At 37.0% G+C, this 23,657-nt stretch overlaps 1 protein-coding gene across 6 annotated transcripts in view; it reads right to left on the bottom strand.

The window, feature by feature from the left end:
• The window catches only part of DGKH (diacylglycerol kinase eta), a 184,115-nt gene that overhangs the window by 14,265 nt on the left and 146,193 nt on the right, over window positions 1-23,657 (bottom strand). For 4 of the 6 annotated variants that reach the window (XM_058684159.1, XM_058684169.1, XM_058684192.1 and 1 more), the window contains 12 exons: window positions 20,930-21,047; window positions 19,694-19,804; window positions 19,458-19,554; window positions 17,130-17,237; window positions 14,915-15,028; window positions 14,535-14,669; window positions 13,485-13,648; window positions 10,018-10,123; window positions 8,843-8,935; window positions 6,030-6,149; window positions 5,562-5,670; window positions 3,992-4,122 (listed from right to left, as the gene is read on the bottom strand). In XM_058684159.1, the coding sequence (XP_058540142.1) occupies window positions 3,992-4,122; window positions 5,562-5,670; window positions 6,030-6,149; window positions 8,843-8,935; window positions 10,018-10,123; window positions 13,485-13,648; window positions 14,535-14,669; window positions 14,915-15,028; window positions 17,130-17,237; window positions 19,458-19,554; window positions 19,694-19,804; window positions 20,930-21,047 (1,406 nt within the window). The remainder of the gene's footprint in view (window positions 1-3,991; window positions 4,123-5,561; window positions 5,671-6,029; window positions 6,150-8,842; window positions 8,936-10,017; window positions 10,124-13,484; window positions 13,649-14,534; window positions 14,670-14,914; window positions 15,029-17,129; window positions 17,238-19,457; window positions 19,555-19,693; window positions 19,805-20,929; window positions 21,048-23,657) is intronic. The other 2 variants (XM_058684185.1, XM_058684178.1) reach the window with 2 other exon arrangements.

The following is a 23,657-nucleotide window of genomic DNA, read 5'->3' as shown; positions in this document are numbered from 1 at the left end:
ATGTGTCTGAGAAGATAAAGATTCCAAATATCCATTCTATTTTGTAGGCTAAGAGCATTATTTATTTTTAAGCTTTAAATGAAATAGATCAGAGTATCTGAAGTGCGTGCACACATGTGCTCTCTCTTCCACACACTTTCTGGGCTCTTTGAATTCTATAGCAGTAATGCTACTGACACTTTTTTTTTTCTGACAATTTTGAATCTTTCTAGAAAATACTTTTTCTACAGCAAGTACTCTTTTCCAGCCTGAGATCATTTCTAGGTCATGCTTCTACAATATGTAACTGACCCTGAAAAATATTTTCTCATATGACACCAGGTCATTCTTTTTTATTTTTATTTTTTTTAGTGTCTATTTTTGAGAGAGAGAGAAAGTCAGAGTGTGAGCAGGGGTGGGGAGGGGCAGAGAGAGAGAGGGAGACCCAGAATCTGAAGCAGGCTCCAGGCTCTGCACTGTCAGCACAGAGCCCAGTGGAGGGCTCGAACTCACGAACTATGAGATCATGACCTGAGCCGAAGTCGGACACCTAGCCGACTGAGCCACCCAGGTGCCCCAACACTGGGTCATTCATAACCAGTCTTAAGGAAGTGTGTGCTAAAATAGCAAACTCAAGGGGCGCCTGGGTGGCTCAGTCGGTTAAGGGTCCGACTTCAGCTCAGGTCACAATCTCACGGTCCGTGAGTTCGAGCCCCATGTCGGGCTCTGGGCTGATGGCTCAGAGCCTGGAGCCTACTTCTGATTCTGTGTCTCCCTCTCTCTCTGCCCCTCCCCTGTTCATGCTCTGTCTCTCTCTGTCTCAAAAATAAATAAACGTTAAAAAAAAAAATTAAAAAATAAATAAATAAAATAGCAAACTCAAAAGCAAGACCAAAACCTAAAGAAAGATAGCTGCTCCTGCTACCTAAATTTGAGATATAAATGCATTTACAGTTGCATTTAGATTCTTTTATTTGAGTGGGATATTTAAATATTCTTTCTGCTTTGTTAACGTAATTATCTGATTAATAAATACACTTAATATTAAATATTTTATTTCAGGCCATATGCACATTGTATTCTTGAGAATAAAAACTTCTCTGGGAGAGGCAGACTCTACTCAGAATTACCAATTTGGTGTAATGAGATGAATGTTTTCCATTGAGTTACACTAACTCCTAGCTGTATTTTCTTTATTTTGAGTTCAATACTCTCATGTCTTCTAGGAGTTAGGCTGTGATAAAGTTATGCCATGACATCTGTTACACCTTTCTTATTTTTTCATATTCTTTATTAGTGGTCTTTTCTTTCTTTGGATGAATAGGCCTGATTTGGCAAAAACATACTTTGTAGACATTCAGTTACCTTTGTAGCCACACATATGCAACTTTCCAAATGGAAAAAAACAAAAACCAACCACACAAACAAAACCACTGCATCTTTATCATTTTCTTTGGTGTCCCTCACTTTTGCCTACTGTCTTCCTGGAGGTGAAATAACGTAATCAGTTTATTTGTCTGCTAAAGCACCTTAGAAATATTTTTCCTTTCCCACCTTTACAGGGTCACATTGCTATCTCTAGTGGTCTTGCTAATAAGAAAGTAACACTTGAGCCAAGATCTGAGCAGGAGTTAGCCAGGTAAGGAGGGGTAGCGAGGAGGGGCAGGGCTGGAGTGGGACAGCAGAATAGAGGTTTGGTTTTTGACACGTGAAGACTGACACCCCTGTGTGATAGGCAAGTTTCAAGTAGAGGTGGTGATATAATCCTAGAGCTCTCAAATGAGGTCAGGGCTGGAAATCCAACCCTGTGAGCCACTGCCATGTTCATGGACCATACCTGAAGCAATGGAAATGGGTAAGATTACCCAGGGAGTAGGTAATCCTTTACCAACATTGGTAGACTTTATGCCAAAAAGTCTGCTCCCTCTTACAGCTACACCCAGAGAGCAAGGGGAGCTCATCTTCTACCTTCATGAAGGCTTTGTCCGACAGCTGGTTCTTTCCGTAAAATTATTTTCCTTTTTCATTCCCTCAGACCGTGTTTTAGAACCGAAAGAGTTAAAGAGGACAGTGTCAATACAGATTTCCAAAAGACAAGTTATAAGGGAAAGAATGTAGTTTGTATTAAAAATAAAAACAAAGTAGGGGTGCTTGGGTAGCCAAGTCAGTTAAGTGTCTGACTTCAGCTCAGGTCATGACCGCACGGTCCGTGACTTCGAGCCCCGCGTTGGGCTCTGTGCTGACAGCTCAGAGCCTGGAGCCTGTTTCAGATTCTGTGTCTCCCTCGCTTTCTGCCCCTCCCCACTCATGCTCTGTCTCTCAAAAATGAATAAACATTAAACAAAATTTAAAAAATAATAAAAACAAAGTAGAACAAAAAGTCCCATGAAAAGCTAAAGAGAAAATTTACTAAAATAATTCTTAACCATTTCCTTTTGACTCTTACTTTTTTCTAGCCAAGTCCTATCACTCTAACTTTGACTTTGCATACGTATGAGCTTTGTTTCTTCATTCTGCAAATATTTGCTTTGCTCACTGTGTATGTGTGTGTCTATTTGTATGCTTATAGGTGCATATACATATATATAACATACAGAGATATATTTATATATACATACACATACAGTCTTTTCCTTTAATATACGCTTACTCATGGCAAATGAAATGTAAAGAGAGACTGGCATAGTATATCAATCAGTAGCTAGTCAATAAATACTGCTGCCTGCCAAGGATATGAGAAGCTATCCTTAGATACAATGATGTAAAAATAAATTTACATTTATTTTTTTGTGCACTCATTCCACGTTTTGAAGCCAACCTTTACTCTATGAACTTTAGCACTGTATATTTTGCTTTTTTCCAGATTTGGGACTCTCAACTGTGATAATTAATTAATCTACTTCTTTATTATTATTCTGGTTAAAAACATTTACATATAAATGGTGTCCACTTTTAATGTGCTAAAACTGTATGACTCTGCTTTATAAAATCCTACAGATTACCCATACATTGTTCAAAGATCTCTGCTAACGTATTTATAGATAAAGGCACAACAGTTCACAAATTTGTTAGGAATTTACTGTACCATAATTCCATGAGAATCAGAACCTGGCCTACTGGAAAAGGATCACTCCAAAATATATCAAAGGCTTTGTCATTTTCTTATTACTCAATCTTGGAATTTTAAAATGGCAGCGTTTGGTAAGAAAATATAAGATGACAAAATTCTACTCCCAACCTTAAGAGAGAATACTCTACTTTTGGCCACTGGCAGTCTCCACCCGAAAAATCCAAGAGAACCACTGCTTACCGCTAATTAATGATATTCTTTCTGGTCATAAATGACAAAGAAATTTGTCTTGCTGCATTCCAGCAAGAGTAAAGCATAATTTTTACTTCATTTACTAAAGAAAATAATACATTTATTTTTGAGCATAATACAATTTTAACAGTAAATCATGGGAAGGGCATTTGAATTTACTGGTCTAGTTGTTCACGTGACTTCTGAAAGGGCAATCAGAAACACAACAAAATCATAGGACTGTAAGTAGCCACTGCTGTGAGTCCCTTATTTAGTTCCATATATTAGGAGACTTCGTTACTGGTATTTTGAATTGATTTTTAGTTGTTAACCTTTGGTTAGATTTTTAAGTTGTCTTCAGCAACAATTACCACCTTTCATGCCGACTCAATAAAGTGAGCTGATGGAAACATGAGCCATTTGGAAATATTAGCACAGGAACAGCCATATGAATGGATGCAGAGGAAAATTACTAACTTCATGCTAAGCTTTAGCTACAATAATCAGAGAATGATTTTTGATAGGAAAATATTGCTGACATTCTTGTTTAAAAAGCAGAGGAACTCCAACCACAGGACAATGCATATTAGATTACTGCACATTTGCATAACATAAGCCAAGCTAGAAGCACATAACAAAAGAGGTGCAGGATAAAGGATTCTGTTTTGCCAGGAAATTTTCAAAAGCAGAAGAGTAGCACAAAGGAAATACCTTAAGATCTCGCCTTTCCAGATGCAAAAGTTCAGCCCCTCTGATGTCATGACGGATGAAGATTTCTTTGTACTCTCCCAAACTGAGCAGATCCAGCCAAGCAGCAACTTCCTCTGTGCCCCATTTTTGAACTACCAAAGTTAAGAGCAAAACCCCCTTAATTTCTACATGCTCAATGCATTACAAAGCAAAGGTTGGCCAAAGAAGATGCAAAACAGAGTACAGCGGGCAGTGCTAGCAAAGGGAAAGGTTAAAGGTGTTGTTTCAACAAAACTCCAATTTCGTTGTTCCCCATGCAGGTTACAGACCATCAATCAACACAAAGGTCTGACTAGGCAAAAACATTCACTGCTGGGCACCCAAACTACACAATAGGAATAAAAAATGTATTTCTCATGATTAGGATAAATAGTACAAGATCAAAATAAGCTCTGATGATTTCTTTAAGACCATATATGGCACTAATTTAATTTAAGTAGCTACAAGCGCTAATTAAAATATGAAATCTGAAACAGGGTACTGAATTTTACACAAACTTCTGTTTTGGGTCTTGCTGTCTTCAAGTATTGCCTTTATTGATTCTATTACTATTTATAATTATAATTATTGATAATTACAGCACCAAACATGTTGTTAGATCATTTTAATGTCCTCTAAAAGCCGTCAATGCTTCTAAGATTCGTTGGATTGTTATTTTCCAATGTAGATAATCATGGTTGTATACATTTTATTCAACGTTGCTTAGCTGAATTAAAGTTTATTTATTTGCCCTATTTGGTTTTAAAATGCCCTTCAATAGCTGCTCTACGATTGTCAAAAATAAGGTCATGTATCACTTTTTAAAAGGAGTTAGCTAACTTGGAAGAATTATAAAATGACTTGATTATGAAAGGCACCTACTGTCCCATACACAGAACTTGAAGGTGTTTTAGCACCAGTGCAGCATTAACGTTGATTTCTAGGGGAAGGTGGAAAGGGAACCAGACAAACAACATCAAAGGCAGAGTTTAATCTTCGCTTGAGAATGCAAATGTCACAGTAGATTGTCATTACTGAGGGGATGAAATGGTGTAGTAAGTCTTTGAAACAGGAGAAAAAGAACAGGTAACTTTAGGTAGAAGATATACTTAGCAAGTTAAAAGATATATTTAGCAAGTTTCTATATTTCATTTATGAAAATCTCGATGTTGAACTCTGACGAGAAACAAGTTATCCACTGATGCCTTGAATTGTTAAGCAAGACAAAGGACCATCTAAACAGATGCACTGATGTCCACTGAAGAGAGTACAAGCAAACCTCGTTTTCTTGTGAGCATCATAACTACAGGCTCTTACTGGTTTTTGGACTTTCCTTGGGTATAATATGATTTACTTTATTATGGTAAAATGAACACAAAACTCTCCATTTTAGCCGGTTTATGGTATACAATTCAGCAGCATTTAGTACATTTGTAATGTGCAATGGTCACCACTAATAGTTCCAGAACATTTTCATCACCTTGGTGACACTGCTTTAATAAGTTATTTTTTCCATAATGTAATACTTTCCCTTCCAGTGTGGATCACCTACCAGGCTGTGAACCTGTCTTCTGTTTCTGAACCTTTTCCTTTTTAAATTTTGGCACTATACGAAATACTGTGCTTCTGCTGTTTCTCTTGGTGCAATCCATGGGGGGTTCCTGTTCGGGTCGAGCAAGAAGAGAATTTTCTCAGGACGTTAAGAGAAGAACAACTCACTCTGATATTACAGACAATGCAGGAATAAATGCAAAACACTGCTGAAATGACAATGCAGGAATAAATGCAAAACACTTCTTAAAATAAAAGTGTACAATGTTATGTACTACCGAAGATGTACTGATTCCCTGAAGATACCTCTGTTCATAGAAAAGCCTTTTCTTGCTTGTTCAAGAACAGCACATTTGAAAGTAGCGTCCAGAATTCATTTTCCCTGGAATGTCCCTTTTTCAAAAGATGATTTCAAATTCTATTGTCAGAAAGTCTACACTTACAAAGAAACAGGCCAGATTTTACATACCTCATCTTCGTTTGGATGTAAGATATAATAAAGCCAAGGAATCTCTGTTAACTTCTGCAACTCCACCTCCACAGAATGTAAGGCATTAGATACCCGCTCTTCATGTGGGGATTCTAAGTGCTATTTACCAGCAGGTTAAAAAACAAAACAAAATAAAACAAGTCTCAGTGACCAATCTCAAACAGAATAAACATATTTTATTTTTATAGCAGATATCCTCAACTCTTACTAGGCTAGGTTATTGTTGTTGGTAATATAAAGGAATATAGAAAAGAGAACACATTATTTTATATTGAGCTCATTTAAAAAAAAAATCTGAATTGATTTATCCGTACTTCCCAAAGACAATATAAGTAGTCAGTGTGACTTTAATAATGTCACAGAAAAAAAAAAGTATCACTTTGGGTGGTGTTGTTAGTTTTTTTTTGTTTGTTTGTTTCCTATGTAAATTCTTTCCTCTCCCTCCCTTCCAAACCATGCATCCATCCATCCATTCTGCTGCATTCTGGTAACTAATCTCACTATTCTACTTATTTGCGGCAGAAATCCTTCTGATTTCCATAGGTCACTACGTAACCAAATAATGCTATTTTAAAACTTGGTCAAAAACATGTCACATAATAAGAACTGGCTGGTACAGAAATCTCCTGGAGAAATAGAAGAATAAGTTTAAGTGGGGGGGGGGTACCCATGAATCTCAGAAAAATTTATGACAAAAAGCTGTTGTCAAAATAAGGGCAAAAGCTAAATGGTTTGAAATCTGGAAGGGGTTTTGGAAACTTTATAGAGAATTTAACCAGTCACCTATTACCCACTTATTTGAAACAGTTATTAAAAAGCATGTAGAAATTCAATGGTAAAGGTGAAATAAACACTGTTATGTGTAGGTCGGGAAGGGAGATGACTACATTCTAGTTACTTGTTACTATGCAACCAAAGGAAGGCTGGCTGATTTTAAGTCTTAGTTTCTTCCTAAAATAGTATAAAGATTATTTCTAAGGTCTATTCCAGCTAATCAATACTTCCATAAACCACTTTAAAATTGTAGAGTATCTACATATAGCCTTGCAGAATTTTACACTTAAAGTTCAGAGAAAATGTTACTGTTATTTATTATGGTCATTCTTCCCCCCCCCCCGCCCTCCACCCCCCCCCCCCCCCCGTTATTCAAGGTATCTATCATTTCTAGTAGTTAATAAAAATTTGGAGATTCTCCAGCTTGTCATGTAAAATTCACCATTTTCCTTTGAGTCTAAGAATATATGCCTTATAAAATTGATAAAATGGTATTATACATTTATTCAAGAAGCAAAATGAAGTGTAAACCTTAGTAGATCTCGAATATGAGTGACTGTATTTTCACATCAATGTTATCAAAGGTTATGGAAAAACTCACTGGTATACATTTTAAACCAAACACCCACATTTGACAATGACAGAAGCAGACTGAGATGAATTAAAAGTCTGCGTGGGTGGTCCTTCTATATTAACATAATATAATTAATAAATATTAACCAACTAACACTCAGAGGGTACTTTCAGAGTAGAGAGCTAAAATACAGAATAACTTATGCTTCTAGTTCTCGTCAATCATAAGTTATCTTAATCATGTTTCAAATAAGGCAAAAAATACATGTCCTTCACCTAAACTTGGGACCAAAGTCACAGCTCATTGGATTTCATTGGACACATTTTAGAAAAGCAGCAAAAAGACTCTGGTTAATGACAGAAGTTCCAAGAATTGGCAAAATGTTCCATTGGTTTTATCATAAAAGATACCCAATGTTTCCTCCTAAAAGTTTTTCTTCACAGCCAAAGCATCAGCAGCCACCTGTGACCCAAGGAACTTATATTTCAGCTTCCTCTGGAGGTGGGTAAGAGCAATGGACACCATTCAACCTTTATATATTCACTCTTCTCAGAGTAGAAGATGCTCCAAGGACACTCTTCTGGACCCCAAGCAAACAGAAATTCCAACCACAGTCACTTAGTTAGCTAGCTAGCCTGTGACACACCTCCCATTTTCCCACTAGGCCAGATACTATGACTTTTACTACCACTTTTATTTAGGTGTATATTTTCCAAAGCAAGAGATAATATTAGTCAAGAGAAATGTTTTAAGATCACCACCGATCAGTTAATCAGAATTGTTACAAGGAAGTTAAAAACAGCTAACACATTTAGGCTTTCTACACAGTTAGGACAGCACGTGTGAAAACCCACAAGTGAACACTAGGTGACGAGAAGACCCAGTATTCTAGAACATTTGAAAAAGGGGAGAGAAGAAAGGCTGACCGGTCAGACTCTGGGCAAACCAAACAGGATGTCCGTGGAACAGTTGCACTGTAGCACTTATGCTTGAGGTCCATGGACTGTGGTTAGTTTCACACCTGCCCTAAACTTGATTTCCAGGACCACTCTGAGTTAATCTAGGGATATGGCTAGTTCTTGAATTTAGTTCTTGAAACATCCAGTCTAGAAAGGGTTGCCCTTTAAGCAAATCTAAAAATCATACCAATCACATTTCAAAATATCATGTTTCAAATCTATCAAAGCTGACTCGGGACAGTAGAACTGCATAAAAACATGATGGCATATGCGAGGGGAAACTTCTCCTCCTGTTAGCCTGAATCATTACTCCCTGGTTTAGCCATGTCCTTTCCTGAAGGCAAAAGCTAGGTACAGAGAAAGCTGTAAGGATGGAGGCCAGAAGGCTGATCCTGCCTTAGAATCTGATGAGTGCATGCTCCTGACTGAAAGGGAGGCCCATACATTGATCATCATTCTTGTGTTATCAGTCGTTTCCTCCTTACCAAAGGAACCCTGCCAACTAGTAAAGATTCTGTTTCATTATACAGTGCCTTCACATTGATGGCTATTTCAGTGGCAGTGTCTCTTGTAAGACTCTAGAAAAAAACACAACAACACATCAAAGACAAGTAGTTCTGTATTAAATTGGGATTCAATCATCAGCAAATACCTTAAATTTTATTCTTCCAAGAAATTCACATCACAAATGTTTTTAAAAACCTACCAAATTTGTATTGTCATTGAATAACTTCACACTCATGTTTGTTAGTATGATTACTCCTTCTGACCTTTAGAACAGAATCAAACAAATGCTCTGACTGTACTGATACACTCAGGACCATATCTCCTACATACAAACGTGTGCCTGTTCCCAACAACATACACATATTCCCACAAAAAAGTTAAGTCAAAGGAAACGATGCCTTAAAGGGGCATTATCAGATCATAGTCAGTTCTATCCACTGACTTTGACTCTCAGAAGTTCCAACCTGATTGCTTTTTTAGCACTTATCTATTAATTTAGGTGACTTCCATCCAATAATTAAAAGGAATAAAATGATGCTATATCAGTTTTCTGTACCCTACAGTCTTGTACTGTGAATCACATTTCAAGAGAGTTATATTGTATCCCTTTTATTCACTATTAATGTGTACATTAAAAAGTTTACAGAAGTTAAAAAATTGTAGTCTCTACATTAAACATTACCAGTTTAGTAGAACAAAATGAAGTGAGAATAGCTTCTGTGTACAACTTCAACAATGAATAAACATCGCTAATAAAATACATAGTATCTACCTGTGCCCACATCAAGGTATAGGGGAGAAGGTAAAAGAGAAGACAAGGAGGAATGGTAGCAGCCCAAACAGAAAGAGTGGAAGGAAGATGGCAAGGTGACAGATGACTGAGAGTGAAGTGTGTGTGGGGGTGGGGGGGTGGGGGAGTGGGGGGGTGGGGGGGTGGGGGGGGTGGGAAGAAGAGAATTTAAGAGCAGGAATGGAAAAATGGCAGGAAAAGAAAAATCAGGAAAAATGTGGGCACAAATTTACCATAAGCTTCTGGCAGACACTCTTATAGATGTATAATGTTTTTCAAAGGGTGTGGCACATTTTATAGCATCGAAATACATGTGTAATACCAAACAATCCGTAGAATAAGAATTTACCATGAGCTCCTCACCTCTGGGAACCGTGGGTTGGCTTTATTCAGTGCGTGGGAACACGCATTCACAGCGTGGGCCAGTTCTTGTTCCAAAAGACAATGGATGGTGGCTGCGTCACAGATCCTGTAAGCAAAAGTAAAGCAGACGAACCAAAAAAACTTTGAGCACTGCTGATTTTTCTCAAGTGCAGAAGTGGTACACTAAGGCAAGTAATAATAATAATAATAATAATAATAATAATAAAAAGTCATTATGGAAATTTTTTTAATGAGTGCTCAATTACGAATAACAAAGGGTAAATTTAAAAACTTCAAACCCCATTGTAACAAAGAATACTAAACCAAAAATCTTAATAGGAAAAGTTAGGCTGAGCATCACAGATAAGCATATTGAAGTGCTATTTGGAAGAACAAAATGTAAGAACACTTCATTTTGAAGTATCATTGTAAAGTGAGACAGGTCCCAAATGTCGGGAGCAGAAACTTAATCTTTTATTCATTGAAGCTTCGACTAGAAAGAAATAGAATGGGTTAAGGGAAGAACATCGCTGTATTTGTCATCTACTGCTAAAATTCTTTACAGACATTATCTAATTTAATATTCACAAGTTAAAAGGTAGCTGTGATGAATTTTCTCTACTTTATAGACGGAGACCTTGAGGCTTGGAGAGATTCAGTACGCATACAAAGCTAATTAAGTAATAGAGCTAGGATTTGAATCTATGTCCATCAGTTCCAAAGCCTGTTGTGCCACAGTCCTCTAGAATCTCAACCTTCAAGAATGTCCTGAACAGACAGGATCCTGGAGGGTACTCAGGCCAAAGAAGAGAAAGCAGGAAAAGTTCCACCAATTGCTAGAAAATGATGGAAAATTTGCAGATAAGCAAGACAGCCAAACTATTCAAATCCTTTGTTTCTGGCATCTTCAAGGAGAACGAGCTACACACAAGAGAAGAGACTAGTCCTGTATGGTTGAACCAAAAGTAAAGGAAAAGAGTTTAAATCTTAAAGATGATACAATTGATATCCAAGCCACAAAGGAATTTGCAAATGTCGTCTCAGTATTGCTACCAATAATCTTGAGAAATGAAGAATGGGACATTTATCAGAAGGACAGGGGTGGGTAAAAGTTATTCTAACTTTCAAACAAAGGAAAAGAGGTAGATCGATTTCAGATGAATACTTCGACTGCCTACTAAATCTAGAAATTTCCAATGTAGTTTAAATTCTGTAAGTCCAACATAGACCCTGTCATTTTCCCTCTCAAATCTCCTTTTCCTCCTGAATCCTATGGTTCCTTGAAAGGCTCCATAATCCATCCAGCCATTTGGTAGAAACCTTAGAGTCGCCCTGTCTCATAATTCAGGCCATTTAGCAATTTTAGATCCTAATCTATCTTAAGTCTCTCTTCTTTCCATCTCTATTACCTCAATCAGCTGTTTCCTATCAGGACCATTCCAAGAGTGTTCACCCTGCCCCTGCTTTGCTGTCTTGCAGACAATGCTCCACATTGCTTCCAGAAACATTCTGATAAAGACTTGGCTCTTCTTCACCTCTCCATCCACATATCCCACTCTCTCACGTATACCATGCCACCCTGGTTTCCTGAGATTTCCTAAAAATACTATGCACTCACACTCCTCTGGGCCTCTGCCCAGGCTTGTTCCCATGTTTAGAATGCTCCTTCTCTTACTCTCCACCCAAGACTTGGCTGGGAGATCACTTCTTCTAGGCAGCCCTCCCTTACTTTTGTGGCCTCCTCTGTTCATCCACAGCGCCCCACTGTGAGTCTTGTGTAAGTCCTTTGGCCACACTTTTCCCCACTACCCTGCCAGCAAATTAAGAAGAGGGACCACAACACAGCCATTTTGTCATCCCCAGGGCTTAATATGGAGGTTGGCATGTAGCAAAGACTCAAAATTATTTGCTGAATATTAAATGAATAAGTTTTGAAAATAGATGAGTGAGCCTGATTTTCATCTTTTACAAAATTAAACAAACAGACTAGTGAATATATGGGGAACCAAACTAGGTTGACCAAAAGCAAGTCTGGCCAACCTTCACTTCCCTTTTTTTGATAAGGTTATTTGGTTAGTTGACAGGAAGTTAATATAGGAAGTATATTTGGTTTCAAGGGAGATAATATAGGAAGTCTATTTTGGTTTCAAGAAAATGCTGTAGCTCTATTTTTGATTTTTTGAAAAACCACCATATTGTTTTCCATCATATGTTAATTAGCTTGATTATGGTAATTATTTTACAATGTATACATATATCAAATTATGACATGTATATCTTGTGTATATAAGTGATTTTATTTGTCACTTATCCCTCACCAACCTGGAAAAGAAAGAAAAACAACCCCATTGTAACGTGGAGTCCACAGAAGTTGTTTGTAGTACCCTAAAACTAATCTCTTTGTGAATAAGAAGCTGGGAGGTACAATAATGCAGTTCTGTGCATATAGCTGCCTATTCATTTTCCTTTACCTTGCTTCTAAGCTACTTAGTATCTTTCAGTTATACTTTATTCTAATTCTGAATGTTGGTCTCCAGCTATAGGGAGGAAGGCATATCTTTTCTCTTATATCTCCAACTTCTAGTACATTCTAGGTTTCTAACAAATATTTAAAGAGCTTTGCTTTCCTTCTTTTCTTTTTCAAGACTTTTATCAGTGACCAGATGAAGTGTGGGAAGAATATAATAGCTACCACTACCCGAACACTAAATCGGCCAGACATGATGCGACAAGACATGGTGGGTCTCATTAAACCTTCACAAAGACGTGCAAAGTTAGCTCTTATTATCCCCATTTGGTAGAGAAGATTTAGGTGAAGAGGTGGTAAGAAACTTGTCCATGGTTGCCCACCCCCCCTTCCTCCATTGAAGTTTACTCCTGCTCATAGTGATTTATATCTGTTCTACATTCATGGAACTTGGTTTTTTGCTTGTTTCTTTAATCTTTTCCCTTTTTGTCTACTAAAATTAATTTCTGTGCTGTCTCCCAATCTCCGGATATGTCTTTTGGAAACCGATTCTCGGACTCTTCCCACCCCCACACCCCCAAACCTCCTTGCAAGCAGGATTAATGTCTGTATTTCTTTCTACATTCCATAACCATTTAATAATTACAAGGTAACATATCAGTAAGTAGTATAGTGTAAAGATTGTGTAAAACTGGGGAAATAAACAATAACAGAAAGAGCATTGTGTGTTAGGTAACATTAGGCAAGCTCCCCACTGGGGTTCAGGAAGTCCAAGGTCTGTTCGACAGAGAACACAGGGTGTGCACCTGTACGTGCTGGCGGGGGTCTAATGAAGGAGCGCAGTCCTTAAGGAGGCATGAATGAGGCAGCGAATGAGGAAGGGGAGTAAATGCATCTCTCTTAGATACCCCCGAACAACTGAAATTATGTATCAAAAGTAAAAAAGCACATTTGCCAAGGCTAGATTTCTCCCCGCCCACAGCCGGCAGGCCCTCCATACCTAGTGATGAGCTCCTCTGCCGCCTGGGAGCATAGCTGCATCTGGGATACCTCCTCTGTTGCCAAGTCAACGGCATGCTGGATGTACAAATGGGTTCGAAGAACCGGTTTACCGGAATCACACTTCTGTTTATCTTCCCAAGATTTTAGAGTGCTTTCAAAAGCCTATTTATAATCAATATTGCAAGGAATTGTTAGTTTGAAGCTCTGAGACCCAAATAAGTGTGTATTTAGATGTTACAGGAATGACTTTGAAACTATTGCTGTTTTCCTAATCTAAAGCCTTATTAAAGAAATCATAAGATACAAAAAAGGTATCTTAAAGTTTTCCAGTGTTATCAGAACAAATAAGTAATGTGATCAATGACAATGAGTGTATCACTGAAAGTTTTTAAAAAGACAGCTTCAATTTATGCTTCAATCTTTACATGCATAATGGATAAGATGGGTGTTGGCAGTCTTATCTGTTATGGGTGTAACCTTAATTAAAACATGAATTCTGGAAAAGGCAAAACTGTGGAGGCAGTAAAAAGGTAGATGGTTGCCAAGGGTTGAGGTAAGGGAGGGAGTGGTGGATGACACGTGGAGGACAGGGAATTTTTAGGATAGTGAAACTATCCTGTAGGATACTATAATGGTAGATACAAGTGATTACAGATTTATCAAAAACTATAAAACGTACAGCATGAAGAGTAAACTATGAACTTTAGTTAATAATTATCAATATTGGCTCATCAACTGTAATAAATGTACCACATTAATACAACATGTTAATAATAAGGGACAATATGTCCGTGAGGTAAGGAGGTATATGGGAACAGATTTAGAATTCTCAGTATTTTCTGATCAATTTCTCTGTAAACCTAAAAGAAACAATAAAAATATAGTCTATTAACTTTTTTAAAATATTAAATGTTGATATTTAAAACTACAATGACTTGTCAGATTTAAGAGACAATTTAAATATTTTTCCGTGGTTTCTATTTTTCATAACAATTGCATATTTTTTAAAACTCTTGATAAAAATCTAGAAGAATATTTTTTTACATACCCTGTCCCTTGTTAGCATCTGAGCTCTGTTTTTGTGCACAATTTTGATAATCCCTGGAGGCTGAACCCATGCTTCGCCATCTACCTGCACTGGGACTCCCTCATCACCAAATATAGTGATTTTTACCGTACGGCACTGAAATAAAACAAGTCATTTTAGAGAACAAATCATCCTGAGAAACCGACAATTGGCATTCAAGCTTGACTTTTTGTCCATTCCGTGGAATGGAATGTCTATTTTTCCACTTACCACGGCATGGTAACAACTAACACGACAAGAAAGTTCATATTTTATAGATGAACAGACAGCGTAGGAGTCATTTGGAATAGCTTCTCCAGTGGCCCGAGTAGTGAGGTCAGGTCTGATCAGAGAAAACCAACCTGGGCTATTCGATGATGCTGCAGTTTAATGACCCTGGAAACTGCCATTTGCATGCTATCAAATATTGCAACGACTTCCAGGATCTTGTCATCAAATGATGGTGCAGCAAATATCTGAAAAGAAAACCTATATTACATTTCCCCTGATGAGGTTAAGGTTTCGATGAAGTGGCACATCAGCAATGTAAAGTCTGCAATATACATAGTAAAACCTACAGAAATCGTAAGCAGGAAAGTAAGTCAATTTTAATAGGAAATGATAGTCCAAGGACCACCCCCCCCAAAAAAAACCCCACTGTAGATGATTTAATGTAAACAAACTTAATACAAAAGATTTAAAACCCACATGGATAAAATGTTCATGCCCTTCATAAAGCACTCTTTAAACCAGCGAACTATTCTATTCTAAATAATCCATCTTGGGGGGACCTGGGTGGCTCAGTTGGTTGAGCATCTGACTTTGGCTCAGGTCATGATCTCCCCATTTGTGACTTTGAGCTCCGTGTAGGGCTCTGTGCTGACAGCTCAGAGCTTGGAGCCTGCTTCGGATTCTGGGTCTCCCTCTTGCTCTGCCCCTCCCCTGCTCATGCTCGGTTTCTCTCTCTCTCTCAAAAATAAAATAAACATTAAAAAATTTTAAATAATCCATCTTGGCATAAAATGCATCAAATATCTGTTCACACATAACTCAGATGTCTTGATAAAATGATGCATGTAATTTCAGGAAACCTAAAATACCCAGTTTACCTGGCATGTTCTAAGGGAAATCCTTCAATGTTTACAAGCAATATGTATAATGTGCTTTATATATTAATATGACAACTTTTTAGGGCATTTGAGAAGATGGTAACAGACACCTCAGAGGATACAAATGATGCAGGCTTACTTTGTTTTGATGTTAAATGCATTCCCACAAAATCAATTTAATCAAACAATTTAAATTCTGGCTGTCTTACTTTGTCCCCTTTATTCTCTCTTTGACTATATGATAAACAATTATGCCTCGGAAAAAAAAGTTATTCAGCATAAAGCAGTATCTAAATTAAAACTGAAAATATCAGGGCATGAATTTGCAAACATTGATGATTTCTTGTCATTAAAAAATTTTTTTTTCAATGTTTATTTATTTTTGAGAGACAGAGCATGAGCAGGGGATAGAGAGAGAGGGAGACACAAAATCCCAAGCAGGCTCCAGGCTCTGAGCTGTCAGCACAGAGCCTGACATGGGGCTCGAGCTCACAAACCGTGAGATCATGACCTGAGTTGAAGTCAGAGGCCTAACTGACTGAGCCACCCAGGTACCCTGATTTCTTATCATTTTTGTTAGCAGACTGCGTGGTTTTATTTTTTTAATTAATTTATTAATTTTAATTTTATTTTTTTAATATATATCCAAGTTAGTTAACATATAGTGCAACAATTATTTCAGGAGTAGATTGAGACTGCGTGGTTTTAAATCCTGTCTGTGCTACTTCCTGTGTGAACTTTGTGTCAGTTTCTTCACTGGTAAAATTTAGATAAAAATCGTGATTGTCAGTAATGAATGTGAAGCTCTCAGAACACTGTCTGATTACCTAGGAGGAGTCATTAGCTTTATTTACCTTTATCTCCTTGATTTCTTCCCTTTAAGATATTTAAGAGTGGAAGAGTAGTTACAGGCTGACAAAAAGTTCACAGCTAATGTAAATTTTATAATTGTTACATTATTTACATTATTATATGCGTTACATTGTTAAGTTGTGTTTTTTTCTCTTTTGACAGGAAAGCCTAAAAGGACGACAAACATAGACCTAAATGTTAACAGCCAAATGAGCCCTGTTAACATTTCTAAAAATAAAAATAATAGCCACATAGATGTAGAGTTAAAAATACAGAAAGGTATTTTGGCAGGCAGAATAACGTCTCCCTTTCTACCCCAAAAATGTCCATGTTCAAATCTGCAGAAGTAGTGAATGTTACTTTACATGGCCAAAGAGACTTTGCAGATGTGATTACAGGGGGAACCTTGAGAAGGGGAGATTACCCTGGATGATGCAGTGGGTCCAACGTAATCACAAAAGTCATTCAAAGTGGAAGAGAAGGGCAGGAGGAGAGATCAGAATGATGCACTGTGAGACTCAACCTGCCTTTGTTGGCTTTGGAGACATTGGAAGAGGCCATGAACCAAGGAATACGGGCAGCCTCTAGAATCTAGAAGGCGCAAGGAAATACTTACATCATCTTCTTTAGTTCCACCCCAAAAGTTGGTGCCTCCGGCATAGCTGGGAATGTTCAACACTGCTATTCCTTGCAGACTGGGGAGAGGGATATACTGCCCATCACACTGTAAGGTAAAAAGCTTAGAAGTTAGAGAAAAAGAGCAAAACCACTACTTGGGAAGCCACTAGAATGCCAAAGACAAAGGGTGATGGCGGGAAGTGTGTTGGTAATGTTTGCTCTCCTAGAAACATATTCCTACACATTACCTTTATCTTATTTTTTTAACTAAAAAAAATTTAAGGTGTAAATTACTATAGTTGTTACAGAAAATGAACCTTAAAAATATTAACTTTTCTGCCCGGATCAGGCGGTACTTTTCTTTTTTTTCAAGTCACTTACATTTTCACTTGTATTATGGTCATCTTTGTGCTTATTATAAGCATCCTTTTGAAAGCAAGCTGAGTGAGGGCGTCTGGGTCCTAGCCACCCCATCTAGCCCCTCTCAGAACTCCTGCCACTGTGCTGGCACTCTGTCACTAACAGTGGCTGGCCAAAACTCCGGGTGAGTTTCTCCAGTAGCCAAAACCAAAGCCAGGGAGAGAAAAACCATGCACGTCAGGAAGTATCTTATACTTACTGTGTCTTCTAATTAATCACAAAAATGAAAACTAAATAACCACTGAAACAGGAAACAAATATCATATGGCTGGTGAGTAATTATACGTGACATGTAAGTCAATTCTCAATCCTTCACCTTAAAAAAGAAGAGCTTGCAGATGTCATTCTTAAAATAGGGGCTATATTGTCATTAAATCATTCCTGCAATAAAAGATGATTAACGTAACTTTATAATATTGCCTTTTAATATCCAATCAAAATCATCTCCACTCCTTAGAACAAATGAAAATCCAATTCCAATCCATATTCAACCATTTTAAATAACTGAGAACATTTTATGCTTGATGGTATTCCTATAGGTATTTTTTACACCTTCTTTTCTTTTTCATAAAAACACATTCAAAGGTCTATACTCTATCCAAAGGGCCAATCATGGTACACAGCAGGTGCTCAATGTGTATTTCTTAAAATGAACACACATTACGTATTTAGTAGAATAATGAACTTTTTCTGAATCCAATAAACTGAACAGGTAGCTCTGTGTGCTTTAGAACAGCTGTTCAAATCATATCACTAACTTAAAGGAAATGGAAAAAAATGCCAGTAACATCCATCTTAATTTTTAAATATATTTTTTAATGCTTATTTATTTTTGAGAGAGGGAGACAGAGCATGAGCAGGGGAGGGGCAGAGAGAGGGAGACACAGAATCCAAAGCGGGCTCCAGGCTCTGAGCTGTCAGCACAGAGCCCGACGCCAGGCAGGCTCGAACTCAGGAATCACGAGATCATGACCTGGGTTGAAGTCAGACCCTTAACCGACTGAGCCACCCAGGCACCCCACATCCATCTTAATTTTATAAGCGGTGATAAATCAAACTAGCTGATCATGTGGTTATGTTCTAGGGTGGAAGGCATAATGGGTTTATCTTTACTAAAACATTTAGTTGATAATGAATGAGCCAGTGCTCATTCCAGTATTAAGATAACACCTAAAATAATAACACTCTGTTTAATCTACATACTTCTCTGTACGTAGGCTATACCTTAATTTAAAATATCTGGCCATAAAAAGACACAAGAAAGAAAGACATGCATATTGGCATAAACTATGACTCCTGGACCAAGGGTGAAAGAAAATAAAAGTCACAGAAGTTAGTAGACTTTTCAGAGCCATGTCTCCAACCATCTTTCTCCTCTTATTGGAGGAGATTAAATAACTTTTGCTGTCCTTAGTTTCCCATGTAAATTAGTAAAAACTACTGAAAAATTTAAATGCTCAAGATCTCTTTTTAGTTTACTAACTATTGTTAGAAATAATTGGAACGAATATACATTTGAATTAAAAGAGTCTATTTACTATAAATGTTTTTTTCAGGGATTTCTGAAACATCAGGCCATCATAGAATTGGGTCAAGATTTATAAACTTAAATGAGAAAATCTGTGAGAATCTGTTACAAATGCTCTCCTATAAATGCACTCTCATGGCTGCACCTTCTCACGGGGCACCAAGACTCCACAGTAGCATCCAAATTTCAGGAGCCAATGATAATGATAAGTGTATTGGTCATATCCAGGGTCTAGCCCTCCCTTAGTAAAAAGTTGGTAATCACTTCCACTGAGTGTTTAAACACTCAAAGAGGAATTGAAGCCAACTGAGTTGCCCAAATGAAATTATTTTTCTAAGTAAGATAACATGAAATATCTTTACTTCAAGATGAACTTACCTCAAGTTGAACTCTCTGTTCTAAATTCTTATATGACCTTTGTAATAACTCCCGGGTTCCGAGGACTCCATACCACATCAAATTTTTAGTTCGGCTCCTGAAAATAAATATTGGCAGACATTTCAATAGCTGTTATTTATTCATCTTTAAAGGCAGAGCAAGCAAAAGAGGTAATAAATGAAATTAAAGTGAAATTGCCTTCCTGTAATAACATTATAACTATTACCCAAAATTACCTGCATTTTTCAGGGTGTTCTTCTCTCTTATTATTAAATTCTAATGAAATTTTTGCGTCTAATCCAATCCCAAAGTAATTGTTCATGACACATTTTTCTGAATATCCATCTCTGTGATAATATGGAAAAGTACATAAGAGTCAATTTCAGATTCATAACAATTACAACTTGCACACAAAGCAGCACTTAAAACCATTTAAGTTTCCATTCCTTACAGAAGAGGGTAAAACTTAGCAGGAATTATTTCCTGTTCATATGCCATGTGTACAACCCCAGTACATATGTGTAATTTTTGGTACATGTGGTAAAAGTATCCGGATAGGGGGTAAAAGAGACAGAATCATAGTAACGCTTTTCTAAAACTTGTAATAAAACCTTGGTTCTTTTACTTCCTATGTGAACCCTTTACTACATACATAAGTGGGAGGGTCTTGCAGTCAGGTGCCAATCCTCCTTTCTTGATCATTAGAAAGTCTCATCCGCTGTACTCTTATCAATAGACAAACTATATGTTAACTAACATGAATTTCAATTAAAAAAATATGGTGACATCTTTGAGGAGTGTCATTAGAGAAATGAGATGTAACAAGAGAAAAATTATATGCAGAAGTAAAAGTTCATACTGAACTGCCAAAAAAAAAAAAACCCAAAACAAAAAACAAACAAAAAAACACCTGTACTTTTAAGAAGGGAAGAGATCAATGTGGGCCAGATGCTTCCTGAAATAAATAATACAATATTCCAGAGAAAAGTGAATACAGGTATGCCTCATTTTGCCATAGGGAAATGGGCTAGACAGGAGCTACCTCGAGAACAGATCCTGAAAACAACTGTGTTTCAAATGCATCAATGTACTCATCATTATCAACTTTTGAAATTTTCTGATGACCCTCCTTTTTTTTTTTTTAACATTTATTTATTTTTTGAGACAGAGAGAGAGAAAGAGCATGAATGGGGAGAGGCTCAGAGAGAGAGAGAGGGAGACACAGGATCTGAAACAGGCTCCAGGCTCCGAGCTGTCAGCACAGAGCCTGACACGGGGCTCGAACTTGTGAACCACGAGATCATAACCTGAGCCGAAGTCGGACACTTAACTGACTGAGCCACCCAGGCGCCCCTGATGACCCTTTTAATATGGGGAAGCATATTTCTTGTAACGCATTGACAATTTTACCGTTCGTATAAAGTAGAAACAAGAAAAGTCAAAACGAGATATTTACAAAAGTATTTCCTTACACGGAATCTGGATCTGGGTCAATAAATGGCGTTGCACCAAAAGGATCAATATTTGCCAGTAACATTTTGTTGATAATAGAACTCCCAGCAATTGAGGCAGCTAATCCTGCTCTTAAACCTGGACAGAAAAATAAATACATACAGGATCACATGTTAAGAAAAAGGATAAAGAAAGAGCCAGTGCATTGTTTTCAGGCTTAATCTCAGATACCTTGCCCCCAAAGCATGATTTTCGGTGTCTAATCTCATTATTCAAAACCAAAAACTATAACATTGGTGATTACAACCAGGATCCATATGTTGTCATAAAAAATGCAGCTGATGAAGACTCAGATAAGAGTCTCTTTGTGACAGTTTCTCATTTACCATTCTAGTGATTCTATACTTCAACAAGTAAATATTACCTCCTATGTTATAGCAAATAAGGCAGTAAATCTGTAAGGAATTTGCAATAAAGGCTGAATTAGCAAGAATGTCACGGTGTTACTACTTCCATACGCTCAAAGCATAGATAATAATATTCAATTAAAAGTATTAACAGATATACTAAGTGAAATCCCAGTGTTGGTATCAATGGTAAGTATGAAAATATTAAGCACAGGTATTTAAGAGCAGTATTGAACGTAAAAAAGTGAAGCATTTATCTTACCTCTAAATATGTAAAACCTCAAATTTATTTCAACAAGTAGTTAGCTTCCTACTAAGTAGTTACGATATTCAAAGCTAATCAATTTTATGACCTACCCAACCCAAAACTGAGGCTAGAAGCATTAAACTCTGCAAAGAAGAAAAATAACAAGGGCCTAAGGGAATAAACAAACAAAAAGGAAAGAATAGTGAAGAAAAGTATGTCCTGGAATTGAGAACCACTAGGAAATTAGGAAAAAAGTCCTTTTTTTAAGCCAATATTCCTTTCCTCAACAGTGTGTTCTTCTTAGAAGATAATTATTCATTATTTCAGCTACAAAGTTTAGCTGATTATTAAATAATCAAAATGAATTTTATTCTGTCATTTATTTTCATAGTTTTGAATATGCCACGGCAGACTTAGTTATGCCAGTTTCTTTTATGTCCACATAAGTAAATAAATGGACAAAGCCACTATTTTGGTAAGAAAAGAAGCACACTTTAGACAGGTGAAGAATCAGGCTCCAGCCACAGAAAAGGATAATATTTTCTAAAATGTTTTAGGTCAGGCATATTTACAGCTTTAGCCAGAAAGGTCATCTCATGGTTTCAGGTTTGAATAGAAATATAACCTCTAGACGTGGAGGTCTTTTTCCAGAATCAAACATGTTATGGATTTATCTACTTTAATATTTCACTGAGATATAATTCACATACCATGAAATTCACCTTTTAAGTAAGTGCATAATTTGGCTGTTTGTAGTATATACACAAAGTTGTGCAATGATCACTACCATCAAATTTAGAACAGTTTTTATTACTCTACAAAAAGCACCCCATACCTGTTAGTAGTCATTTTCCTTGCCCCCCCACTCCCCACATCCTCAGACCCTGGAAACCACTCACCTATGTTCTCTCGGGACTTGACTACTCTGGGCATTTTATATAAATGTAATCATATAGTATGTGGCTTTTTATGTCAAGCTTCTTTCACTAGGCATAATGTTTTCAGAGGTATTCATGTTGCAGCATGTATCAGTGCTTCATTCTTTTTTTTAAAGATTTTATTTTTAAGTAATCTCTACACCCAGCACGGGGCTCAAACTCACAACCCTGAGATGAAGAGTTGCATACTCCCCTGACTGAGCCAGCCAGCACCCCCGTTCTTTGTTCTTTTTAATGGATGACTAATAGTCCACTGTATGGATATTGTACATTTTGTTTTTCCATTCATCAATTGATGATTATTTGGGTTGTTTCTTCTATTTGGCTATTATGAGTAATGTTGCTATAAACAGTAACGTACAAGTTTTTGTGTAGACGTGTATTTTCACTTCTCATGGGTGTATACCTAGTAGTGGGTTTTTGGGTTATATGTTAACTCTGTTTAATTCTTTGAGGAACTGCCCAACTGTTTTTGCAAAATGGCTGCACCATTTCATATGCTAACCAACAAAGTATAAAAGTTCCAATTTTTCCACATCCTTGCCAATATTTGTTATTATCTGTCTTTTTTGATCATAGCCATCCCAGTAAAGTGAAGTGGTATCTCAATGTGGTTTTGATTTGCATTACCCTGATGACTAATGAAGATGAGCATCTTTCCATGTGTTTATTGGCCACTTGAATATCTTTTTGCAAAAGATCCTTTGCCCATTTTTAAATTGAAGTATTTGTCTTTACTGTTGAATTTTAAGAGCTCTTTATATATTTTGAATACTAGTCTCTTATCACATATACTATTTACAAATATTTTCCTTTATCCTATGGATTGTCTTCTTTCTTTCTTCCTTTTCATTTATCCTCTTTGATTTATGAGAGGAGAAAGTTTCATGGAAAGCCACAACAACCCAGAATCTGCAAAAACTAAAAATCAATGTATCATTTTGATGATGGCATATTGTCAGGTCATCAGACCAACTACCCCTCCTCACTTTGAGGGAAAATTGAAAAGCTGAGCAAAATGTAAAATGAATTTATTTGAAGATCATTAAAGAGGTAGACCAAAGATTAGGGCTTACCAACCAACCATTAGAAAAGGAGAATGACTCAGTCGGGTGAGCCCAGGACTCAGGGATAGCTCTTTTTTTGTTTTGTTTTT

Source organism: Neofelis nebulosa, chromosome 1, assembly GCF_028018385.1.
Source record: "Neofelis nebulosa isolate mNeoNeb1 chromosome 1, mNeoNeb1.pri, whole genome shotgun sequence".
NCBI lineage: Eukaryota > Metazoa > Chordata > Mammalia > Carnivora > Felidae > Neofelis > Neofelis nebulosa.
The sequence above is the reverse complement of the archived record's forward strand: the minus strand, read 5'-3'. Positions and strand labels throughout refer to the sequence as shown.